The 19,032-nt window shown below is 59.2% G+C and overlaps 1 protein-coding gene across 1 annotated transcript; it reads right to left on the bottom strand.

Annotated features, from left to right (window-relative positions):
- Positions 1-623: 623 nt before the first annotated feature.
- On the bottom strand, positions 624-17,817 carry ANO9 (anoctamin 9). The gene is made up of 24 exons (XM_082316640.1): positions 17,760-17,817; positions 13,068-13,133; positions 12,716-12,832; positions 12,305-12,441; positions 11,954-12,003; positions 11,299-11,357; positions 11,006-11,088; positions 9,088-9,222; positions 8,882-8,978; positions 8,442-8,502; positions 7,267-7,349; positions 6,743-6,847; positions 6,031-6,195; positions 5,906-5,942; positions 5,220-5,331; positions 4,864-4,921; positions 4,587-4,684; positions 4,216-4,382; positions 3,542-3,694; positions 3,056-3,203; positions 2,217-2,336; positions 1,893-1,986; positions 1,632-1,744; positions 624-706 (listed from the first exon to the last, which is right to left on the bottom strand). The coding sequence occupies exons 1-24, from the start codon at positions 17,763-17,765 to the stop codon at positions 679-681; spliced, it is 2,292 nt and encodes a 763-aa protein (XP_082172766.1). The 5' UTR covers positions 17,766-17,817; the 3' UTR covers positions 624-678.
- Between the last annotated feature and the right edge of the window lie 1,215 nt (positions 17,818-19,032).

The raw sequence follows: 19,032 nt of genomic DNA, 5'->3' as shown, positions 1-19,032 counted from the left end.
GTGCTTAGGGCAGATGCAGAGGCTCGGCAGAGGCCGAAGCGAAACGCAGGCAGGCTGACAACTGCAGGTTTCCAGTGTCCGTGAAAACGGCGGGTTGGAGCCGCAGCCAGGCGGCAGCCGTGCCGAGAGGAGGACGGTGCTGGCTGTGGTGAAAGAGGAAGGACTCAAGTTGCTCGGCAGTGCAAGAGCAGGGAGGTCACTGAAGGCAACGGAAAAAGGAGCCAAAGTGCAAAAAAAGCTGGAGAGGGAACCTGGAAGGAGGGAACTGGCTTTTCCTGTGACGCCAAGCTGCGCGTTAAGGCCGTGATTGATGAGAAAGCCAGGTCATCTCCTGCAGACCAGTGTTGCGCTCGCCCGACGGCGGCTGGACGCTGCACTGAGGTTTGTCTGTAGTGCCAAAGCTCTTCCCCAGCTCCTCGGCGTGCTGGGAAGGCACCGTCCCCGGCTCTGCTGCGACTTTCTTCCTCCTCACGGCCATGCAAGTCGGAAAGCATCCTGCTCCTGCGAAGCCACCGTCACGGTGTCGCTTCCCAATTCAAGTCCAAGCTCGGCCACAGCCGGGGTGCGCGGCCCGTCTCTGCGGGCGGTGCCGCGGTGGTTCCTCCCGCGCCCGCGGCACTGCTGGGCTGGGGAGGGGGGCTCAAGTCCGTGTTTCTCCTTCTCCTCGGTGAGCGGTGGCTACGCATCGGTGGAGTACTCTGTGGTGCTGGGGGAGAAAGGAGAGGGGCGTTGGGGAAGGGAACTGTCCGAATCGGGAAGCAGTGGGGAGGTATGGAAAAATATTCAGGGTGGGAACAGGGCCTTTTGCCAAAAATAAATGGAGAAAGAATGACACGCTGTTGGTGGAAAATCCCTGTTTGTGGGAAATCCCTCCGTCAGCGGGAAGCCAGAGCCTGATAGCTGAACTGTGGCAGCGTGGTGCTTCCTGAGCCCCGCTCGCCCCTGCTCTCGCCTGGATTTTGGGGGCAGCTGGGGTGGGGGGCAGCTGGGACAAGGCGGCCGTGACGAGGGGCAGGCTGAGCCCTCCTCCAAAGCGGGGCTCAGTCCATGAAGGACAGCAGCACCAGGGCGGCCCAGCCTATGGCTCTCAGCTACATTTCCAACTGAAATACTTAATATTTTTTTTTAAACAAAGTTTAAATGGAAAATGTGGGAAAAATTGCTCCTTGTTTTTACTTGGAGCTTTGCTTTTTCTGAAGGAAAAGCCAAAGCCAAGCAGACCCTTCTGCTGGTGAGCTCCAGTATTGAATGCCTCAGGTGGGACGCATTGCACCGGCTCTGAGTGCCTAAAAGCCAGGCACCTGGGCTAGCAAGCGAGGCCACAGGCACGGAGGGAGATGGATCCTCATTTATGGGTAATGCAGCTCCTCTTAAGAAGGTTTTCTGCTGTAGGTCCCAGGTAGTAGAGGCTGGGCTGAAAGCTGGGGGAGAAGCTACCCTGAAAAGGGTGATGGAGGAGCTGCCCTGAGGATGGGAGCTCACGGCCCCACCTTCTCCGTGGTGGTGGTGGTGAGCACTAGCCTGATCGTGGGGCTCTGGAGTGGACAGAGCCTGCAGCCAGGCAGGTCTCCTGCTGCAGGCTGTGCGTCTCTGAGCACGGCAGCCCCGACACCTTCTGGGGCATCACCCACCTCAGTTCCTTACGAAGGTTGCTGTGTTTTCTCTCCAGAAATCGATTCTTAACCGACTGAGGGACATCAGGGACGTACCAGGCTGCGATCAGTTTGACGCACAGAGCCACGTGCTGCAGAAAGCAAAGGCAGCCGCCGGGCAGTGAGGAGCTCCCCGGGCTGGTTAACGTGGCCCGTGCGAGTGGCACCGACCCAGCCCGTTCCCCCCTGCCGCCGTCCCCCCGACTGCCCCGGCCTCCTCCTGCCTCCCCAGGTGCTCACCTCAAAGAGGATGAGGAAGGCAAGCCGGGCTGCGAAGATGTGCCAGAACTGGACTGTGTAGCTGTAGTCGTCGGCATTCCTGTAGTCCCGGTACCTGCAGCAGAGCCTCATCGGTGCCAGCCCGGGCTCGCCCCGTGCCAAGCGTTGCGCCCTGCCTCGGCTCCCTCCCTGGGGGTCCGAGAGGAGCCCCGGTGGCTTCCTCCGCACGGCTGCCTCCAAGCCCTGCTCTACCGCCTGCCCGTTCCCTGGCTGCAGGCTGGATGTCACGGTGACGGGCTTGGGATGGAGGAATGCTACCGAGCAACGGCCACGGGCTGCTGTTACCTGCACTCCTTGATCTCGCTCCTGACAAATGCCGGCAGCGTTTCGGGCACCTTTGTGTGCGGCTCAAAGTCCTGGATGCGGAAGATGGAGAGGCTGTGGTTGATGTAGCCAGTCGAGCAGCTGCGGGGGGGAAAGGTGGTGTCTGCGCACGTTGGCCCGGCAGTGGAGGGGGTGCTCCTGGCTCATGGCCACACTGCGGGGTTGCGGCATGCCCTAACCCGAAGCTGCAGCTCTTGTGTCTTCTAGGGGACTGAAAGGCCTCTGATTGATTGCTACAAAGCCTGTCTGTCTGCAGCTTTCGTTTCTACGGTTTCCCTGGTGTGTGGATTCTCAGGTGACTAGTAGTATGGTTGAGCAGAGACTGTAGCCTCCCATTTTGGGGAAGCCAGTCCCCATCTGGGGCCCTCCCTCCCCTCCCTAGCTACCCGTTTTCACAAAGCCCGGGGGGAATGAATGTCTCTGAGGCTTCTGTCCAGTTTGACTGAACTTGGCCAGTGAGGCAAGGCTTGGAGGAAAAGGGGGAGGGCAGGCGAGAGCGTGGGCAGGCACCCAGGCAGTCCTGCAGCTCTCCAACATTATATGGTGCTCTTCGCATTCAGGGGTACCAGCTTACCCACCACAGGGATGATGTGAGCGGGAGGCTGGCTGGGATGCTGAAGACGGTGCCACCTGAAAACCCTCCCCTGCTCCCCGTTCCCCCACCCCACTGCAGGGGAGCGCTCAGCCGCCTCGCGCTTCTGCACCGGCGGCGCTGAGGCAGGCAGGGAGACCGCAGGCAGGGAGACCGCAGGCAGGGAGACCGCAGGCAGGGCTGCGAGCAGCCGACTGGCAGCACTCACTCTATGCCAGTGCTGTTTTCCGTCATGCAAGGGCTGTATGTGTACTTGTAGACCTGCAAGGGAATGAAGTCGGACGTGATGGCGATCACCAGTCCGTTCCCGATGACAGCCAGGATGCCGATGGCCTCCAGGACCTGCAGCCAGATTCCTGTGGGAGAGGAGCAGTCGGTGAGGCCCCTCTGACAGCTCACTGCTGCTGTTCAAGGGTTGCAGACCAAGCCCCAGCTCAGGGACAGGTTTGGCATGGCCAGAAGAGGTCAAGGAAGGAGGCCTCTGAGCTGCCCCTCGGCATCTGCAGGGTCTGAACTGCCTTCTCCTTCCCCAGTCCACAGCTCTCCCTGTGCTCTCCTGCCTCCGCGGTGAAGTGATACCAGTCCCTGGCAAAGGGATGCTCGAGGGCTTCACTCTGGGGAAAGGGCTTAACACCAGCACCGTCTGCGCAAGCAGCAGCGCTGGAAGGAGGGTGCTCCTCAGGCCCCATCTCACCGATGTCGTTGGCCTTCCTGGGCACCATGCGCCGGCACAGCCGCATCATCTTGATGGCATCCAGGCGGATCTCGAAGAGGTTGTTGCAGAACGCCAGCAGCGGGGCGAGGGGAAAGGCAGCGACGAAAATGGTGGTGAAGCTGTACTGGATCACTGCGGAGGGGGAAAATGCCAGGTGCTGGGGTGCAGCCGCCGCAGAGGGGACATCCCACCAGGTCCTGACCGCTGTCTGGGTTTGTCCTGCTTTGTGGCTTGTGTCAGAGGGGCTTTGCAGTGGTGAAAGGGGGAGATAGACCTGTTTTGGGGACCCCACGCCCCCACGGGAGACACCCAGCTCTCACAGGGCTGTCGGAGAGGGGGCTCTGTGGGTGCCCCACAGGCCAGCCGGGCAGAGGGTCCGCCCTGGGGTTACAGCCATCACCTTGACACTCCTGGGAGGAGAGGAAGGTCCTAGGTAGGGGCCCAAGGCCAGCACAGTTGCCTGCTCTCCCTTGTTTTGGGAATGATCTCCTTGGTGTGCCAGAGCTCTTGGAGCAGGGCTGGGCATGGAGCTGGGTCTCGGAGCTCTCCCTTGCCTACGTGTGGGCCCCCCAGCATCAGGCTCTCTCCGGCCAAGGAGGGCATGTGGCTCTGCACCCAGCATCCCTCCTCACTCGAATCCCTGCCCTACATACCCATCTCCAAGAACTCGTCAAACAAGCTGAAGATGTTGACCTCGTTGAGTTGATAGTTGCTCAGCCACTGCCTTTTGCAGGGGTCCTCGGCCTCCTCCTCCTCTCCTAACATCATGCTTCTCTTCTTGGGGCGCCGCTGCTTCTTGCGTATCTTGTAGGCTACCCAGCTGCAAGGGGAGGGAGCGATTTGTACGGCTGCCTGCAGAGGACAGCAGGGCTGAACTGCTGCCAGTGCCAGCCCTGGAGACCCGAGGAAGGAAAAGGAGGAAATCTTGGCCCAAAGACCAGGGTTACTCTCTATAAGAGCTGGGAAGCTGTCCTGAATGCGCAGGAGCACCAGTGAGCACTGCGCAGGCTGGAGGAAAGCTTACGGGACGAGATACTCCATCACGTTGCTGATGGTCTGCTTGAGCAGCATAATGATGGCCATCTGGATGAAGAGGTCGGTGATGCAGCCGCTGGGGTGGCACTGCGAAGGGACAAGAGGAGCTGTGCCCTGCAAGCAGGGCGGCCTGGCCCGAGGGGCTGTTTGGCCAGGGCAGGTACTATAGGAGGAAGCTGAGATTCCCAGAGCCTTGCTGGGCAGCAGGGAAAGGAAGAGTAGGAGTTGTGGCGTGGGGTCGGAGAGCTTCATGGCAAGTCCCTCACCTCCTCCAGCCTCCACTTGCCAGCAATGCGCACGTAGTTCCCCGGGTGGCCGTTGATCCTGAGCGAGGAAGCAACAACAGCGATATCTGTTGAGCCCCACTGCTGACCCCCCTGGATGAGCATCCAGGTGCAGGATGGAGGGCAGCATCCTCTGGGCACTGGTGGAGAGGCAAGGGGCTTCCCCCACCCACCATGCCCACTAAGTCGTGGCCCTCCTGAGGTCCCAAATGGGGTCCCTGTGCCTGGTGGGGAGGGCAGAGGGAGTGGGCTGTCCCTAGACCCTGGGGAGAGCTGGGGATGTATGCCCCAAACCCAGGCTCCCCTCGGCTCCCCCCGGGCCCCCAGCCACCACTCACCGTCCCAGGAAAAAGGCAATGTAGAAGAGTGAAGAGAAGTTTGTGAAGAACTGGAAGGTGAAGATCTTCACGGTGAAGTTGTTCTCACGCTGGGAGAAGGTCCGTGGTTTCTCTGGGGAAGGGAGTAATGCCCAGAGGATTGGTCACAGAGCGGTAGGACCTTGTCCTGCTCCCCCTTGGATGCCACAGCAGCTCTTTGAAGGTTGGAAGGGTGTCTCTGTCCCTCCTGGAGCCTGCCCTGCCCTTCACCTGAGCCCTTTGATGGAGCTGAGCCCAGCTAAGCAGGGAGGTCCCTCAGAGCCATGAGCTGGGGGAGAAGGGGCCCTTCAGCTGGGAGGAGAACCATGCTGTGAGCTCTCCTGCAGCTGGGGTGGCTTCCCGCTCATGCTGGCGCTCAGCCCCGTAGGTGACTGCCCCTCCAAAGCATGATGTGGCTGTGGGACAGGCAGCTGGCAGCATGTGGGCCACTGATGAGCTTGTTGGAGGGCTGCTGGCCTCCCATGGGGACCTGCATGGCAAGAGCTGCCTGGTAGATGCTTTGTGATGGTGGAGGAAGGGAAGGGGCCAGCAGCCTGGCTGTGTTCGGGGACCAAGGGGGTGCTGCGCTGCAGTCCCTGGGTACTGCCGGGCAGCTCAGCGCTGCGGGGTGCGGGCGCAGGTGGAAGACAGCCCCCGGTTTCCCTTACCCAGGTCGCAGAGATAGAGGGCCACGCGCCTGTTGACCTGCGGGAGAGAAGTATAAAACGAGAGGGGAGGGTTGATGGTGGAAAAGCAAAGAGACCTGCTGCCCGCCCCGTGTCTCGCTCCCCACCTTGGTCATGATGACAATGGTGAGGTAGTGCAGCACGGCCCCCGTCATCACTGCCATCGTGGTGGCCTGCTCACGGACGAACTCGAAGTTGCTCTGGGTGAAGAGAGCCGTTGCTATCACCCGGTAAATGACGAGTGCGTGGGCGATGCCGATCAGCACGGCAATCTGTGGAGGAGGGCAACAGGGTGGTGAGAAGCCATGCATGGAGGGCACGTGCCCCATCCTACCTGAGGACCACCAGCCCTTCAAACCCTGCCTCTCTTCACCAGAGCTCATCTGGACGTGGCCTCGAATGCAAGCCAGTGCTCTTCAGTTAAGTGTGAGAGGTTCGTAAGGTGGATGTCTCCACCTAAACTGCTCTTCTAGACTCTCTCCATTGGCCCACGGGGAGAAACGAGAGTGTCAAGGGTTTGCCTCTTCCTACCCTCTGTGTTACTGCCTTGATCCTCGCAGCCTTCCACTGCAAGAGCAGAGCCTTCAGCCCACATCCCCGAAGGGCGGTTGGCCTCTGCCATCAGCACAGGGAGCTGTGAGCGTAGGGAGGCCCCTGGATCCTTGTGATGGGCACGGGCCTGCCCTAACAACCTGGTTCCTGCCTTTGTTCCAGCAATAGGAGGCTCTGAGATGCTGCTCTTGCAGCGGAGTAGGGAGGGAAGAAGGAAAGCCCACGTGCCCTTAAACCAGATCTTCCTATGTTCGCCCTGGCACGTACCATCACCAGAACCAAGAGGAGAACGATGGTGCTGCGGAAGTAGGAGTGCTGGTACTGCCGGGGTTCGTGCTGCAAATTATTGATCAGCTCCAAAGCCAGCTCCTCCTTAAAAAAAAAAAAAATATGGGAAAGAAAGGGTCCAGCAGAGCTGTGCCCAGGTAGTGGAAAGTCCAGGGGTCATTGTGTTCATGGACGTATGGGATGAGCAGCACCAGAGAAGGACAGGGATGAACACCCAACCCACAACAGTGTGGCCAGTCCTGACTGAGTTCAAGCCCTTGTGCAGGTGGAGAGGTGACTAGCAATGGAGAGAGGTGGCTAGTATGCGCTTAACTCTCTGGAGGGCTCTATCTCTCCCAGCGCTGTCAGGTGTTGGCTTTGCTGTTTAACTGTCTCCATTAGATCTTTACATCTACAGAGAATCGAGCTGGGCAAGGGGGTCCCCGTGATGTGTCTTTTCTGTAGGTCCAGCTGACCGCTGCCCCGAAAAGGGAAGGACGAAGCAGGAAAGACGGGATCCTCACCTCCTCCTCATCCCACCTGTACAGGTCCCAGTCGGTGACCACAGTGGCTCTCTGCCTCTTCCACAGCTCCAGGAAGACGGTGGCTGGCGGGGGAAGGAGAGCGCTGTGACACTCGGGGGTGGCTCTGGAGACGAAGTCACCCCTCCGTCCCACAGAGCGGGATGGATAGCCGTGTTACCATCCAACCTGATGGCAAATCAGCCCGGTCTGCCCTTGGCCCATGAAGGGCAGGGAGCCAGCTCTGCACCTCAGCCACCGGGAAGGAGCCTGGACACGCAGCAGTGAGTGCTATGGGGATGGAGGGGCGCAGGTGAGTTTTCCCAAGGAGTCAGGCCAGCTCTGGTGTCTGTAGGGGATTTGGCATAAACCAGAGTAAGCACCAGGGCTGTTGTGCTGCGGTGGGCGTGTTTACATGGCACCAGCCAGACACATTATTCTGGATTAATGAAAAATACACCTTCCAAGTGGAGCAGGTATCCTGCACTGCACCGCAGCGCGGCTACACCTCTGCAAATCCATTTACAACCACCCCGTCTGTTAATCTGGATTGACCTTCCTGAGCTTGGCCCTGTGTAAACCAGCCCATGGCGACAGGCAAGACCGTGTCCGTGACCTGCTCAGACCGTGGTCTTGCAGGTCAAACACCCGGCCCACACCTGCGGTGGTGTTTGTAGCTGAAAGGGCTGTCGTAAAGCCAAATGAGAGGTGTAGCTAATATGGTGATGGGATCACATCAGCTCGGAGCCCAGCGGTCTGCCGTGCTTATTCCACAGCAGCTAAGCGACCGTGCTGCAGTCTGCAAGGGTTAATGAGGGTCTGGCGGTCCCTCCTCCTGCAGCCGCGGCTGCTGACGGAGCTGCTGGAAAAGCCCAGCTAGAGGGGCTGTTGGGCGCTCTGCGGGAGGTTGTGGCGGGTGAAGGAGTAAAAGCTCTCAGGCAGGACAGGTAAGGAGTGTTTGGGGAGCTGAAGGAAATCGCTGGGGTGATTTTGTCCCTTGCCTTGTCTGGAAGGGGAGCTGATGGCGCTGGAGGTGGAGGAGATAAGGACTAAGAAGCCCCTGAATGGTGAAGCTGTGTCGGTGTCCCATTTTCCTCCACCTGCTCTCCCCCTGAGCCACAGTGGGCTCCTCCCTCTTCCAAGCTGCGTGCGCTTGGCACCAAGACATCGACACCTACCCCAGATCGCCATGAACATGGCAAACAAAACTGTCCCCTCGTTGTCAATCATGTGAGTGACCTGGAGAAGACCAAGGAAGAGCGTGATGGGGGCAGTGGGGTGCGGGGGCTGTGGCACCTCGGGGTCCGGGGGGAGGCCTCTGCGCTCAGCGGTCCTCTTGCCACCCTGGTCCCCCCCGAGACAGGTAAAGATGCTGCAGGAGGGCAAAATGCAGGAAGGGGATGGGCGCTGGGACTTGTTAGGGGTAAAATCTTCCTTGGCGGTGATGGAGACCGCCATCTGGCTATACCTCCTCCTTATTAGAGGTTGGCGGAGGTTTCCTGCGTGTTGTAGCCAGTTTGTGGGGAAGCTTTTCTTTCTAGTGGTGTGGGAACAGCACAAGCCGGGAGCGTTTCCCTGTCCTTTGCCTTGAGCCTGTCTTGGGAAGGGGGCTGCCTACCTTGGCGTAGGTGCAGGTGTCGGAGAGCAGCCAGAATGGGCACTTCTGGTCGCAGAGCGGGCACATGATGGTGTCGCTGGCTTCACAGATCTCCTTGCTAGAGAGAAAGGCGTAGAGGGAAGCAAAGGGGAACAACAGCGGCTCGAAGCCGCGTGCATAGCAAAGGCTCGTGAACGGGATGCGTTTGGCATTCCCAGCTGCCTTACCTCACCTGGCTGGAACTGAAAACAGTAATCCCAGCCACGAAGATCACCACTCCGACCACTGCAGCGATTCCCAGCAGGCAGGTGTACCAGCCCAGCCAGGCGAAGTACAAGGCCACCTTCTCACCAAAATAGCACCTAGAAGGAAAGGTGAGATGTGGTTTGCCGCCATCGGAGGAGACCACGTTGTTCAGGGCCACTAGAAACTGCTCGTCCACCCCCAAAGGGATATTGGGTCCAGGAGGGGCAGTGCTGTCTGCGTGGCTGGGGATGTTGTTGGGACGGGGAGAGTCAGCCCAAGGGAGTAGAGGAGCTGGAGGAACCCCAAGCGTGCAGCATTTCCCAGGGGGTTTCAGCAGCAGCAGCGTGTGAAGGCGAGCGAGCTGGCTCTCCTTGCGCTCGGGCTGCGTGGGAACGCAGTGAAGTGCCTTGCGGGCGTCACCGTGGGGCTGCACGGCAGAGACGGGCTGAGAGCGCGGCGCCGGCTGAGAGGTGAGCACGGGACGGAGAGCAACAGGAGGCTGTTGGGGGGCTGGCTCGCTCCGCACCGCCTGGTGCAGGGCACGCTGTCCTGCCGGGGTTTGGAGAAGCCTGTGAGAAGGCTTCTCCTGTTCTTAGTCAACCTGGTGACTGAGGAGTGAGATTTTATTTCTTTTTTTTTCTTCTTTTTTTTGTTTTTCTCCCCCCCGGGTTAATATGCCACAAGGACACCCACTCTTGCCAAAGGCCACTTCCCTGTGAAGCGGGCACGGTCCCACGAGCCCTGCTTCTGCCTCTCCGCGAGGGGAGCCCAGAGGGTCTAACCGAAGGGGAGATGCCTGCGTGTGCTCATATTGACCGTATGCCAGGTAAGAGGGGTGGGAACGGTTGAGAGACCAAGTCACGATCAGTGTCGACAGAGTAATTTTAGAAACAGCGGGCTTGAGGAAGATGAGGGGGGTGCGGTGTTTCTCAAACCGGAGCAATTTCTCCTTCTGGGCTCAGCTATCTCCCTGCAGCGCTTTCACATCTCATTCTTATGGTGGCAGTATCTCAGTTTTTCTGGTGCGGGGAAGAAGGTTGGAGGCACGGGTAGAAATGATGGTAACTACTGGCTGGTGGACCCACCTCCCCTCCTGTATTCCAGAGGAATTAACTTTCTGCCAGCAGTGAAAGGTGGCATTGTGCTCCCTGGCCTTTGTTTAAAACAAACAAAAGACCCAACGCTCTTCCCACTGTTTCGTATTCAGCCCCTGAATCCTTTCGTGATAGCGGCAGGTCGGGATGCATTGGCCTTAGAAAGGATGAGTTGTCTGACTTTGTGCACCACGGAGGCATCAAGCGTCCCTGGTGCCTCTGCTAGCCTCGTAAACTCTAACAGACATTTAAGGAAGGAGAGCACACCTCCATTTTAACATTTCATCTCCCTAACAGAGCCCGCTGACAACTTCATGAAGTGGCATAAAGTTCTTTTTGCCCTCCTTCCCCTGACCACAGAAAGTTAGTTTTCTTCCCCTTTTAAAATAAGGGCTGTGCTCTCCCCTGAGCGTTAGCGTGGTTACAGGAGCCCCTTGTTGCCGCCAATGCCCCAGGTCCCGCCTCGGGCTGGACGTGCTGCACTGATGCTCTGGTCCCACCTCGCCTTCCTTTTGAACGTGGGAGTGCATGGCCGAAAGCGAATCGGGCTAATTAAGAACCGCGCAGATGCGGGGGCTGTTTCATGCTGCAAAACTAGCAGATGGAGCTCAGTGCCACCTGGATACCCCTTAGGGTAAGATCTTCGCAGGCTGCAGAAGCAGCCCAGTATGTGTGAGAAGAGCCAGGTTTGAACTAATGATTTGAAAGAAAACACAGGAGCCTGGCAAAGGGCATAAAGCTCTCTGGGTTTCAGGTGGGACCTCTTGCTTAGAAGGATCTGCCGTGCCTCTTCTGCCTGTGTTACCTGATCTTCTCAATTGGCTGTTGGCAGAATATATCTCTCCAGCGAGCCCATTTCTCCTTTAGGAATTCCCTTACCTCTTCTTTCTGGAGAGCAGAGAAGTTGGTTGGATACAGGAATATCAGGGCAACCTCCGTCCCCAGCCCAGCTCCCAGGCTGCTGTCGGGAGCTTTGTCCTGCCCGTCGTCCAGAGAGGTCTTGAAGCAGCCCCAGTTACCCAAAGGGCTCCCCGACCCGGTCTTGCTCCTTCGCCTCTCGTGGCCTTTCCTCCCAGGCACCCCTGTGCTCAGCCTCACCTCGTGCAGGGGAAACGTTGCCTCAAAGACCTTCTTCTTCATCAGGTCGTGCAGCTTCTCTGGTGGCAGAGCAGAACGGAGAGGATTAGTGAAGCTTTGCTCTGGCCCCAGGTGCTCCCTGCCAGGCAGAATCACCCTACCCTTTTCTGGAGCCTTTGAGGGGGGCAAAAAAACCACAAAAAAAACAAACACCTGGGAGAGGCTGAGCTATTCAAAAGGGATCAGCACTAATCCTTGCGGTTGTGCTGCTCTGCCGGGCTGCCGCAGGCTGCGTTGTGGCTGGCTCTGGGAGCAAGCCAGGTAGGCAGGTCCTTAAAGGCAGCTGGAAAGGCAGCAGCCTGTGCTGCCCTGCTTGTCCTGGGGTGTCAGAGAGCGGTGAGCTCTTCTGGGGACGCAGGAGAGCGGCGGTGGGCAGCTGAGGCCAGGGGCCTGGGGAGAGGGGGTAGAGGGCTGTTGTGGGTTCCCGCAGTCCAAATCTCCCAGCCTCTGGATGCAGCAGCAAATTTCCTTCTCTGAGCTGCACCCTGGCTTTCTCCCCACTTCTGCACCCTCCCCGGGGGCGGCGAGGCAGCTGGGGATGCCCGCGCCCGCCGCAGGGCAGGAGCCTTGCTGCAGATCCCGGTGAGCATCACCCCTGTTGGCCCCGTTCCCTTACCGAGGTCGGGCGTCGTCGTGTTCTGCAGGATGAAGTTCACGATCCGTATCCTGAGCAAGGAGAAACCGTGGTTAAAGGCTGCTCTGGGGACACAGGCTGTGTTGTGTGGCCCTGGAAAACGGGAGGGAAGGGCGAAGGTGTGCACCAGAACCCAGGGAGGGAAGGGGGGAAGAAATGGGGAGCTGGCTGCGGACAGTGGGAAGCTGGCAGCTTTGCACAGGGCAGGTGGAGGTGGCCTTCTGCGGGGAATGGAAAGCCTGGCACAACTGCGAGCGGAGCTGGAAACGGATGCTGGTGCGGAGAAAGGGGAGTGCAAGATGCTGGAAGGCAGTAGCCCGGCTCAGCACCCACCTGGTGGCCACTGGTATGTCATGATGGGCGTCGGGGTCTTGCGGCCTGCTGTCGGCGTTCCTCAGGAGCCACTGGTATTTCTGGAAGATCTGTTTTGGGGCACGGACTCCATAAAACAGCTTCTTGTCCTCAATTTTCTAGTGGGTGGAAGAGAAGGGCTGTTAGAACAATGCCGGCAGAGACAGAGGGGCAGGAAAGGGGCAGAGCCGCAAGGGCCAGGGGCCACGCGAGTCCTGGGGCTGGGTCTCCCCTGGTTGAGCAAGTGGTTTGTTTTCCAGCACTGATATGGTGATCAGCTCAACAGTTCAGGTCTCTCCCATCTTCTGGGATGCAGGAGCCCAAACCAGGCTTGGATCCTGGGTACCACAAGAGAGCCACGTATCTGCTGCCTTTCCTCCTACAGCCCCTCACCTTGATGGTGAACCCCTTCTTGCTCAGCTCATCCAGGAACTTCTTCCTCTTGATCTCCTTCTCGCTGCCCACTTCGTGGATGTCGCTTACCAGGACGAAATCCCACTTCTCTTCATCCTGCCCACAGAAAACACCAGGGAATTTAGGGGGGTGGCAAGCCGAGAGCTCTGCCTCTCAGCACCAGCCTCTCAGAGGTTTGGACCTTCATCATGACCGTGTAGAGGTCCCCTGGGACTGGGAGGGGGCAGGAGAATGGGGATGGGGAAACTGAGGCAGCTGCTGCCTTGAGACTGCCCCGCTCCCCTCTGAGCTGTGCTGAACTCGCTGTGAGTGCAGAGGGAGCAAAGCTTACCGGGGGGACAAATGGGTCCGTGTCTTCGACAGGAAAATCCCTCCAGGGAGTCAACAGAATATTGTCCTGCGGAAGAGAAAACCAGCGGAGGCTTCAGCGGGCTCCCTGGGAGATCCCGCCTCTGAGCACGGGGCAAACCTCTCCCTGCAAACGTTTGGGCGCACCACGATGCCCTGGGTCGGAGCCTGCCGGGGGCATCGGGATCCAGCTGCCCCGCTCCGGGCGGTGAGCGCAGGCGAGCGGTGCTCTGCTTGTGGTACGCGGCAACCTGCCCATCGGCAAAGCCCGCCTGGCGTACAGCTGCTCTAGGGTGTGTCACTGGTCGCACTTGCCGTCCACCGAGAAAGACAGAGCCCATGTCGATAAAATTGCGTTACAGCATAAGATGAAGATCCACCTGGCCCAGCTCTCCTCTCCCGGCAGGCACGAGGGGATGCCCGGGGAGCAGGGCACGGGCAGGCTTCTCTGAAACCCCCACAGCTCCCGCTCTCCAGTTTGGGGTCTTCCCGAGCCAAACACGGCTTCGTGTTCAGGGATCCTGGCGGGACGGCTGCTCCACGAGCACAGGCAGCCTCCTCTTGAACTCACACGATGCCCAACGTTTATGGCACCCGGGGGTCGCACGGGAGCCAGACAGGAGGAAAAAAAAATCTCCCTCTGCTCTGGACTTTGCTCCTTCTTGTTTCCCCAGTTGTCCTGACATTTGTACTGGAAGAGTGTCAACACTTCACTCTCTCTCCATGCTACTGTGGTTTTTACAATCTTTAATCAACCTTTTTCCCTCTTTGGTTGTTCCTTTCAGTTACGGCACTGTTAGCTTTTTGGCAAGGGTGGGGAAGGTGGCTTTAAATTCCGGCGAAGGGAGAGTGGGGCACGGACAACCAGAGGCTCGTGCAACCCTGCCGGCTGCAGCAAAACAGGTGAAAAATGAGTCCTTGGAGGACACCGCGGATGCCGCAGTCTGTGGCCGAGGGACAGAGAGGGGAAGACGAGCTGCTGATGTTTGGCTTCTGCCCGGTTCCCTCCCGTGCGCTACAGGCTGTGAAGAGGGAGGCTGCGCAGGGGCGAACGCAGCTCTCACCTTCGCTATTTAAGCCTGATTATGCTCGGACGCCGAAGCGGTGCGGCTCTGCGGGTGCACGAAGCAAACAAGGCGGCCCTGCGGCAGCAGCTGCCCTCTGCCCCGCGTGATTTCCCAGCCTGGGGTGCCCCTCCGCCGAAGGATGCCGTGACGAGCACCCTTGGGTGGCCTGGACCTGGTGGGCACCCAGAACCGGAGCAAATCAGCTTCAAACTTTGTCCCTGTCCGCTATGCCTGGCTTCCCTGACGTGATCTCAGCCTGGTTTTGCAGCCACAGTTCCCCCTCAGGCGAGAGGGGATTCATCCCACCAGTCTCTCAATGGATTGGCAAGAGCGCGCCGGGCTCCCGATCCCAGTGAATGCCGTGGGTGTAACGCAGACACGCTCTGCAGGCCATGCTGTGACGGGGCAGGGAATGGAGCCCGTCTCACAAACAGCGTTTTGGGGTTTTTTGCAGTTCTCTGATGTGACTCGTGGTGCGGCCCCACAAACAGTTATGCCTCTGTTCCCGAGGGCACGGTGACGCAGCGCAGAAGCGGGAAGGAGCTGCCAGGGGACGGGAATGTCGTCAGCCAGTATTGCTACCAAAGACGTTGTGACCTGAAACAGCGGCCAGCCAGACAAGTTCATCCAGCTGTAATCTCGGGAGCAGAGTGGTGGTGGTGAAACCATGCCCTGATGTAAGATCTGGATCCCAAGCTTGCACTGAAGAATGAGGCCATCAGAGCAGGAGAGACCGGGATGAGGAAAGGGCAGAAATGCCAAATCCTATCTCACGCGGAGCTGGGGCCCTGGCTTCCCCTAAAGCGAAAGGGCCACGGGGGAGACTGACCGAGAGAAAGCCAAAGTGAAAAGGCTTGAGAAGAGGGATATTCTCCCCCAGAGGTGCTGGTGTAGTAAGGACCAGCACTTCCCACTGCTAAATGGTGCCCCAATTTAGGCCAAGATGCAGAGGGGAGGTTGTGGCGCTGTGCTCCGCTCCGCCAAAGCCCTGAGCAGGCTTTGGGGGGGGAGAATTGGGTTTTGGCTCGGGTTGGTCTCCCCAGGTGGGTAAGTGCCTAGCTGGTGCGGCAGCTCGCCCTGGCCCTGGCCAAGAGCCCCTCTCTGGGCACAGGGGAGGGAGGAGGAGTCCCGCCGGGTCTCTGCCCCGTCTGCTGATGCTCTGATGCTGGTGCAGATCTGGTGTGGCACCACCTCTCCGCAGGGCGCGTTGTCTCGTTCCTGCCCGGCTGGTGTTTCTCAGCCCGCGTGTGCACCAGCCTCATCCCGCAAAGGCTGCCTGCTGGGGCTGCCGGCCCTCCAACTCTGCCGGGGATCCCGGCAACGGGGAGGAGGGTACCCTCCGCAGGTGCGGGGGCTCAAGCTGTTCCTAGGTGCCACTGGGGTCAGCACCTCCACACGGCAGTCCTGCTGGTGTTAACCCCAACAGAGCTCGGGACAAGGTGAATGGACCCGCTAGCATTGCAGCTTCTGTTTCCAGTGGCTCCCAGCTCCACTGTCTGCAGGCACGGACCCCTGCTCGGGAGTCAAAGCACCCTGGGCAGCACATCCATTCCCGGGGAAGAGGCTGATGGGATTGCCAAGGTAGGCTCACAAATGGGACGTATCCAGCCATGGGGCTTGGTCTGGGTGGGCAGGCTGGGGGGCTGGCGTATCGGAAGCCTTACCCCCAGACCCCCGATAGTGCTACCAGCCCCTGCCCGTGCCTCAGGGCCCCCCGCGGGGAGAGCGTTGGGGCTGAGCCTGCAGAGCTTCAGCAGAGCATCCTTCCTGCACCAGCGCTCCCAGTCCTACCACTGCGGGTCTCTCAGACCTGATGCAGCCAGATCCTGCCCCTGCTTCCCCGTGTTCCTGAAATAGCAAGCACTGATTTTAATCCCAAGAGGGACTTGTTGCTTTCTAGTTTTCCAGCCAAGCCCTAAGAGTCGCTGGGGATGCTCCTCAGGCCGCCCGTGTACAGCGCTCCAGGCGATAAGGATGTCGCGGTAGCGGGGTCTGGCTTTTCCCTGTGTTCCCATAGCAACGCGCTTTGCCGCCTGGTACCCGCTCTGCAGGCACCGCGAGCGCCTCTGCGTAGGACGGAAAAATGGGGAGGAATTTGCGAATTATTTGCAGATTAGCACGGACAATTCCCAGCGCCCACCTCCGGAGCGGTAATAGATAAAATTGCACTCAGCTGCCGAGGGGGATTTGCAAACCGGTGATGATGGAAAAGCAGCATTTCAGCAGGTTTAATTCATTACGGTGGCTGCTGGATTCTCGCGAGGCAACGGCTGCTTTAAGCCGTGGCTGCTCCGGCTGCTGTGCAGGAGCCCAGCCTGCTTTCGGGGCCAGACGTGGCCTGTACGCGGGGACAGCTGCAGAAGGCAGGGACTTTGGAGCACTAGTACTCCCACACCTATTTTTTTTGTCCCGGGGGACGAGCGACGCTGTCAGATTGTGGCTGCTTCGCTCTGTCAGCACAAGGCAGTCAGACCGGCCCCACGTGCAGGCGAGGCCACCTCTGCTCTGAGGCGGTTGTATAAACCCTGGACTCTCATCTCTGCTATCAAGGCGGACGGTGCCTGTTCCGCTCTTTCCTGCCCGTGGTTGGAGCAGGATTGGAAGCCTGCCGGGCAAAGGTGTAGGAGAAGTAACCTGCACAATGAGAAGCAGGAATTTCCATGTTAAAAAAGGGTTTGCGTGCCCTGAAGTGTGCCTGTTTCTCTCCGGCTGTACCAGCGGGTCCTTGTCCCCTGCGCGAGGTTGCGGAGAAACGGTAACAGGCACCCGGGGCTGGGGCTGTCGCCACCTCTGTGGGTAACTTGGGCAAAGGACCTGGGCAGGATCCGGCATCCTTGTTTTCCTTTCTAATTGTGGATCGGTGAGGGTTTGGGTGGATCCCCTCACCCACACTGGGATGATCAAATGGCTCTTATCTCAGGCATGTTCCTTACAAATGCTTCCCTTAGAGTGCTTCTGCCTTACCTCATCGCTTCCCAAGAAATACGACGATCTTTAATTGAACAGGCAGGCGGTACACCTGTGCATTTATCAGCTGCCTCAGTTTTAGAGAGTTTGCCTGGTTTTTTGAATAAAAGAAAACCGCATCTTTTCTTTCAAGCTAGAGAGACAAAACTTCACAGCTCCCCCTCTCCCCGTGCTTTATCTCGGGTGCTCCTGAAGCACCCGGGGCTGCCCCCTCCGCTGCCACGCGCGGTGCCGGGGTTTGTACAAGCAACAGATCTGGGCTCAGTCCAACCCGTCCGCCTCCGACCCGTGCTCCGGCCCCTCTGGGCTCTGGTACCGACGCCGGGGCCGCGCGTGGCCCCGCTGCGCCTCGGGGTGGTGCGGGGGGCTCGGCTCTGCGCTCCCCGGCCGCTGCAGAGCCCGCGGCGCGCCCCGCTTTCCCCGGCGCGCCCCGCTTTCCCCGGCGCACGTTCATGGTAGGAATGAGACTGCTGACTGCAAAGAGGAGCGGGAGTTTTGTAGCGCTTTTTGCGTGCTTTAAAAGCTGAAAGCACACGAGTGGTAGAGATCGAAGCTTGGTGTCAACGTTTCCAAGCTGCAGGTGGCTGAGAGGTGCTGAAAAGCAACCTCTTGGAGAGAGCTGAGCAGTTTCTGTTTCCTACCTGCATGGTGGGGAGCCTTTCCCGTTCCCCCTCCCTCCTGCTCCTCCGGGCAGGTCTCCGGGAGCTGTCGGGCGGGCGGCGTAGCCGAGGCCGCAGGCGGGACCCGCTGCGAGGCTCCGGGGTTTCGCCGCAGAGCGCGGTTTCCTTCCCCAGCTCCTTCGCCCGAGGTCTCGTGTGAACCCAGCGGGGACCCGACTTCCGTGTGGGACTCTCGCCCGCCTTGGGAGGGAGCTGCCTCTGCCTGGCAGCGGGCAGGGATCGAGGAGGAGGTGAGAAAGCTGCCCTGCACCCTCGCTCGAAGGAGTGGCGAGCCCAGTACCGCCCAGCGGAGCGGGTTCCCCGTGGCAGCTCCCGTGCTCGGCCACCCCGTCTTCCTCCTCTGCCCCTCTGGGAGCCGGTGCTGCTGGCTCTATCCCCTGACCATCCCCAAAGAGGCGGCACAAACGGGCCAAAAGGAGGAAGGAAGGAGGTGTCAGCAGAAGCTCTAGGAAGCGTTAAGCTATTTCTTACAAGGAGGGGGAAAAAGCCATTACACCTAAAAACAGAAAATAAAGCTGAGCTGTGCATAAGCTGCCTCCTTCTCGGGGCGAAGCCTGGGCTCCGCAGAAGAGGTCGGGTGTGAGAGCAGGGGATGGGAGCAGCACGGGCTTTGAGAGCGGATGGGATGGGGCCAGGCTGAGTTTGTTAACAGCCAGGACAAGGAGAAGAGGCAAAGCATGAGCTTCCAGATAAGTGAGGAGAGACTGCTCCGCAGCTTTTTCCACTTGAAGGCAGCCCCCTTCCTCCCTGCCTGGGACAGCGGCCTGGCTTGCTCTGCACCGCTTTGATTTCCCTGGGTGCCCTCCAGAAACCCTTCTGCGAGCCGCAGAGAAAACCTGCCTTCCTGGAGGGGCTGAGCAGAGGCCGAGAGATCCCTTCTTCACGCCTCGCTGGCTGGCAAGGCGGCCCAGGAAGGTGTGTGCTCTTCCCCCCCACGTGCAATAGTGCTGTCGCATGAGGGGCATCAGCGTTTGGCGTCAACGGTTACGGGAACATCTGTAAGTATTTTAAGAGTCCTTGAGAACAAATATCCCCTCCCTCCTGGCTGAAGAGGAAAGCATCAAAGTGTGCTCCGAACGCTCCTCCAGACCGCGGAGCCCTCCTGCCTCGCTGCGTTTTAAAATCTTGTCACTTCTAAGTAGATATGATTTATTAGAGTATGGTTGCTTCAGCCTCTGCTCCCCTGATGGCATTTGTGTCGGGATGCTCAGCTGTGGCCCACTGGGAATCGTAA

Source organism: Platalea leucorodia, assembly GCF_965183815.1.
Source record: "Platalea leucorodia genome assembly, chromosome: 7".
Taxonomy (NCBI): Eukaryota; Metazoa; Chordata; class Aves; order Pelecaniformes; family Threskiornithidae; genus Platalea; species Platalea leucorodia.
This window is presented reverse-complemented; position numbering and strand designations above follow the sequence as displayed.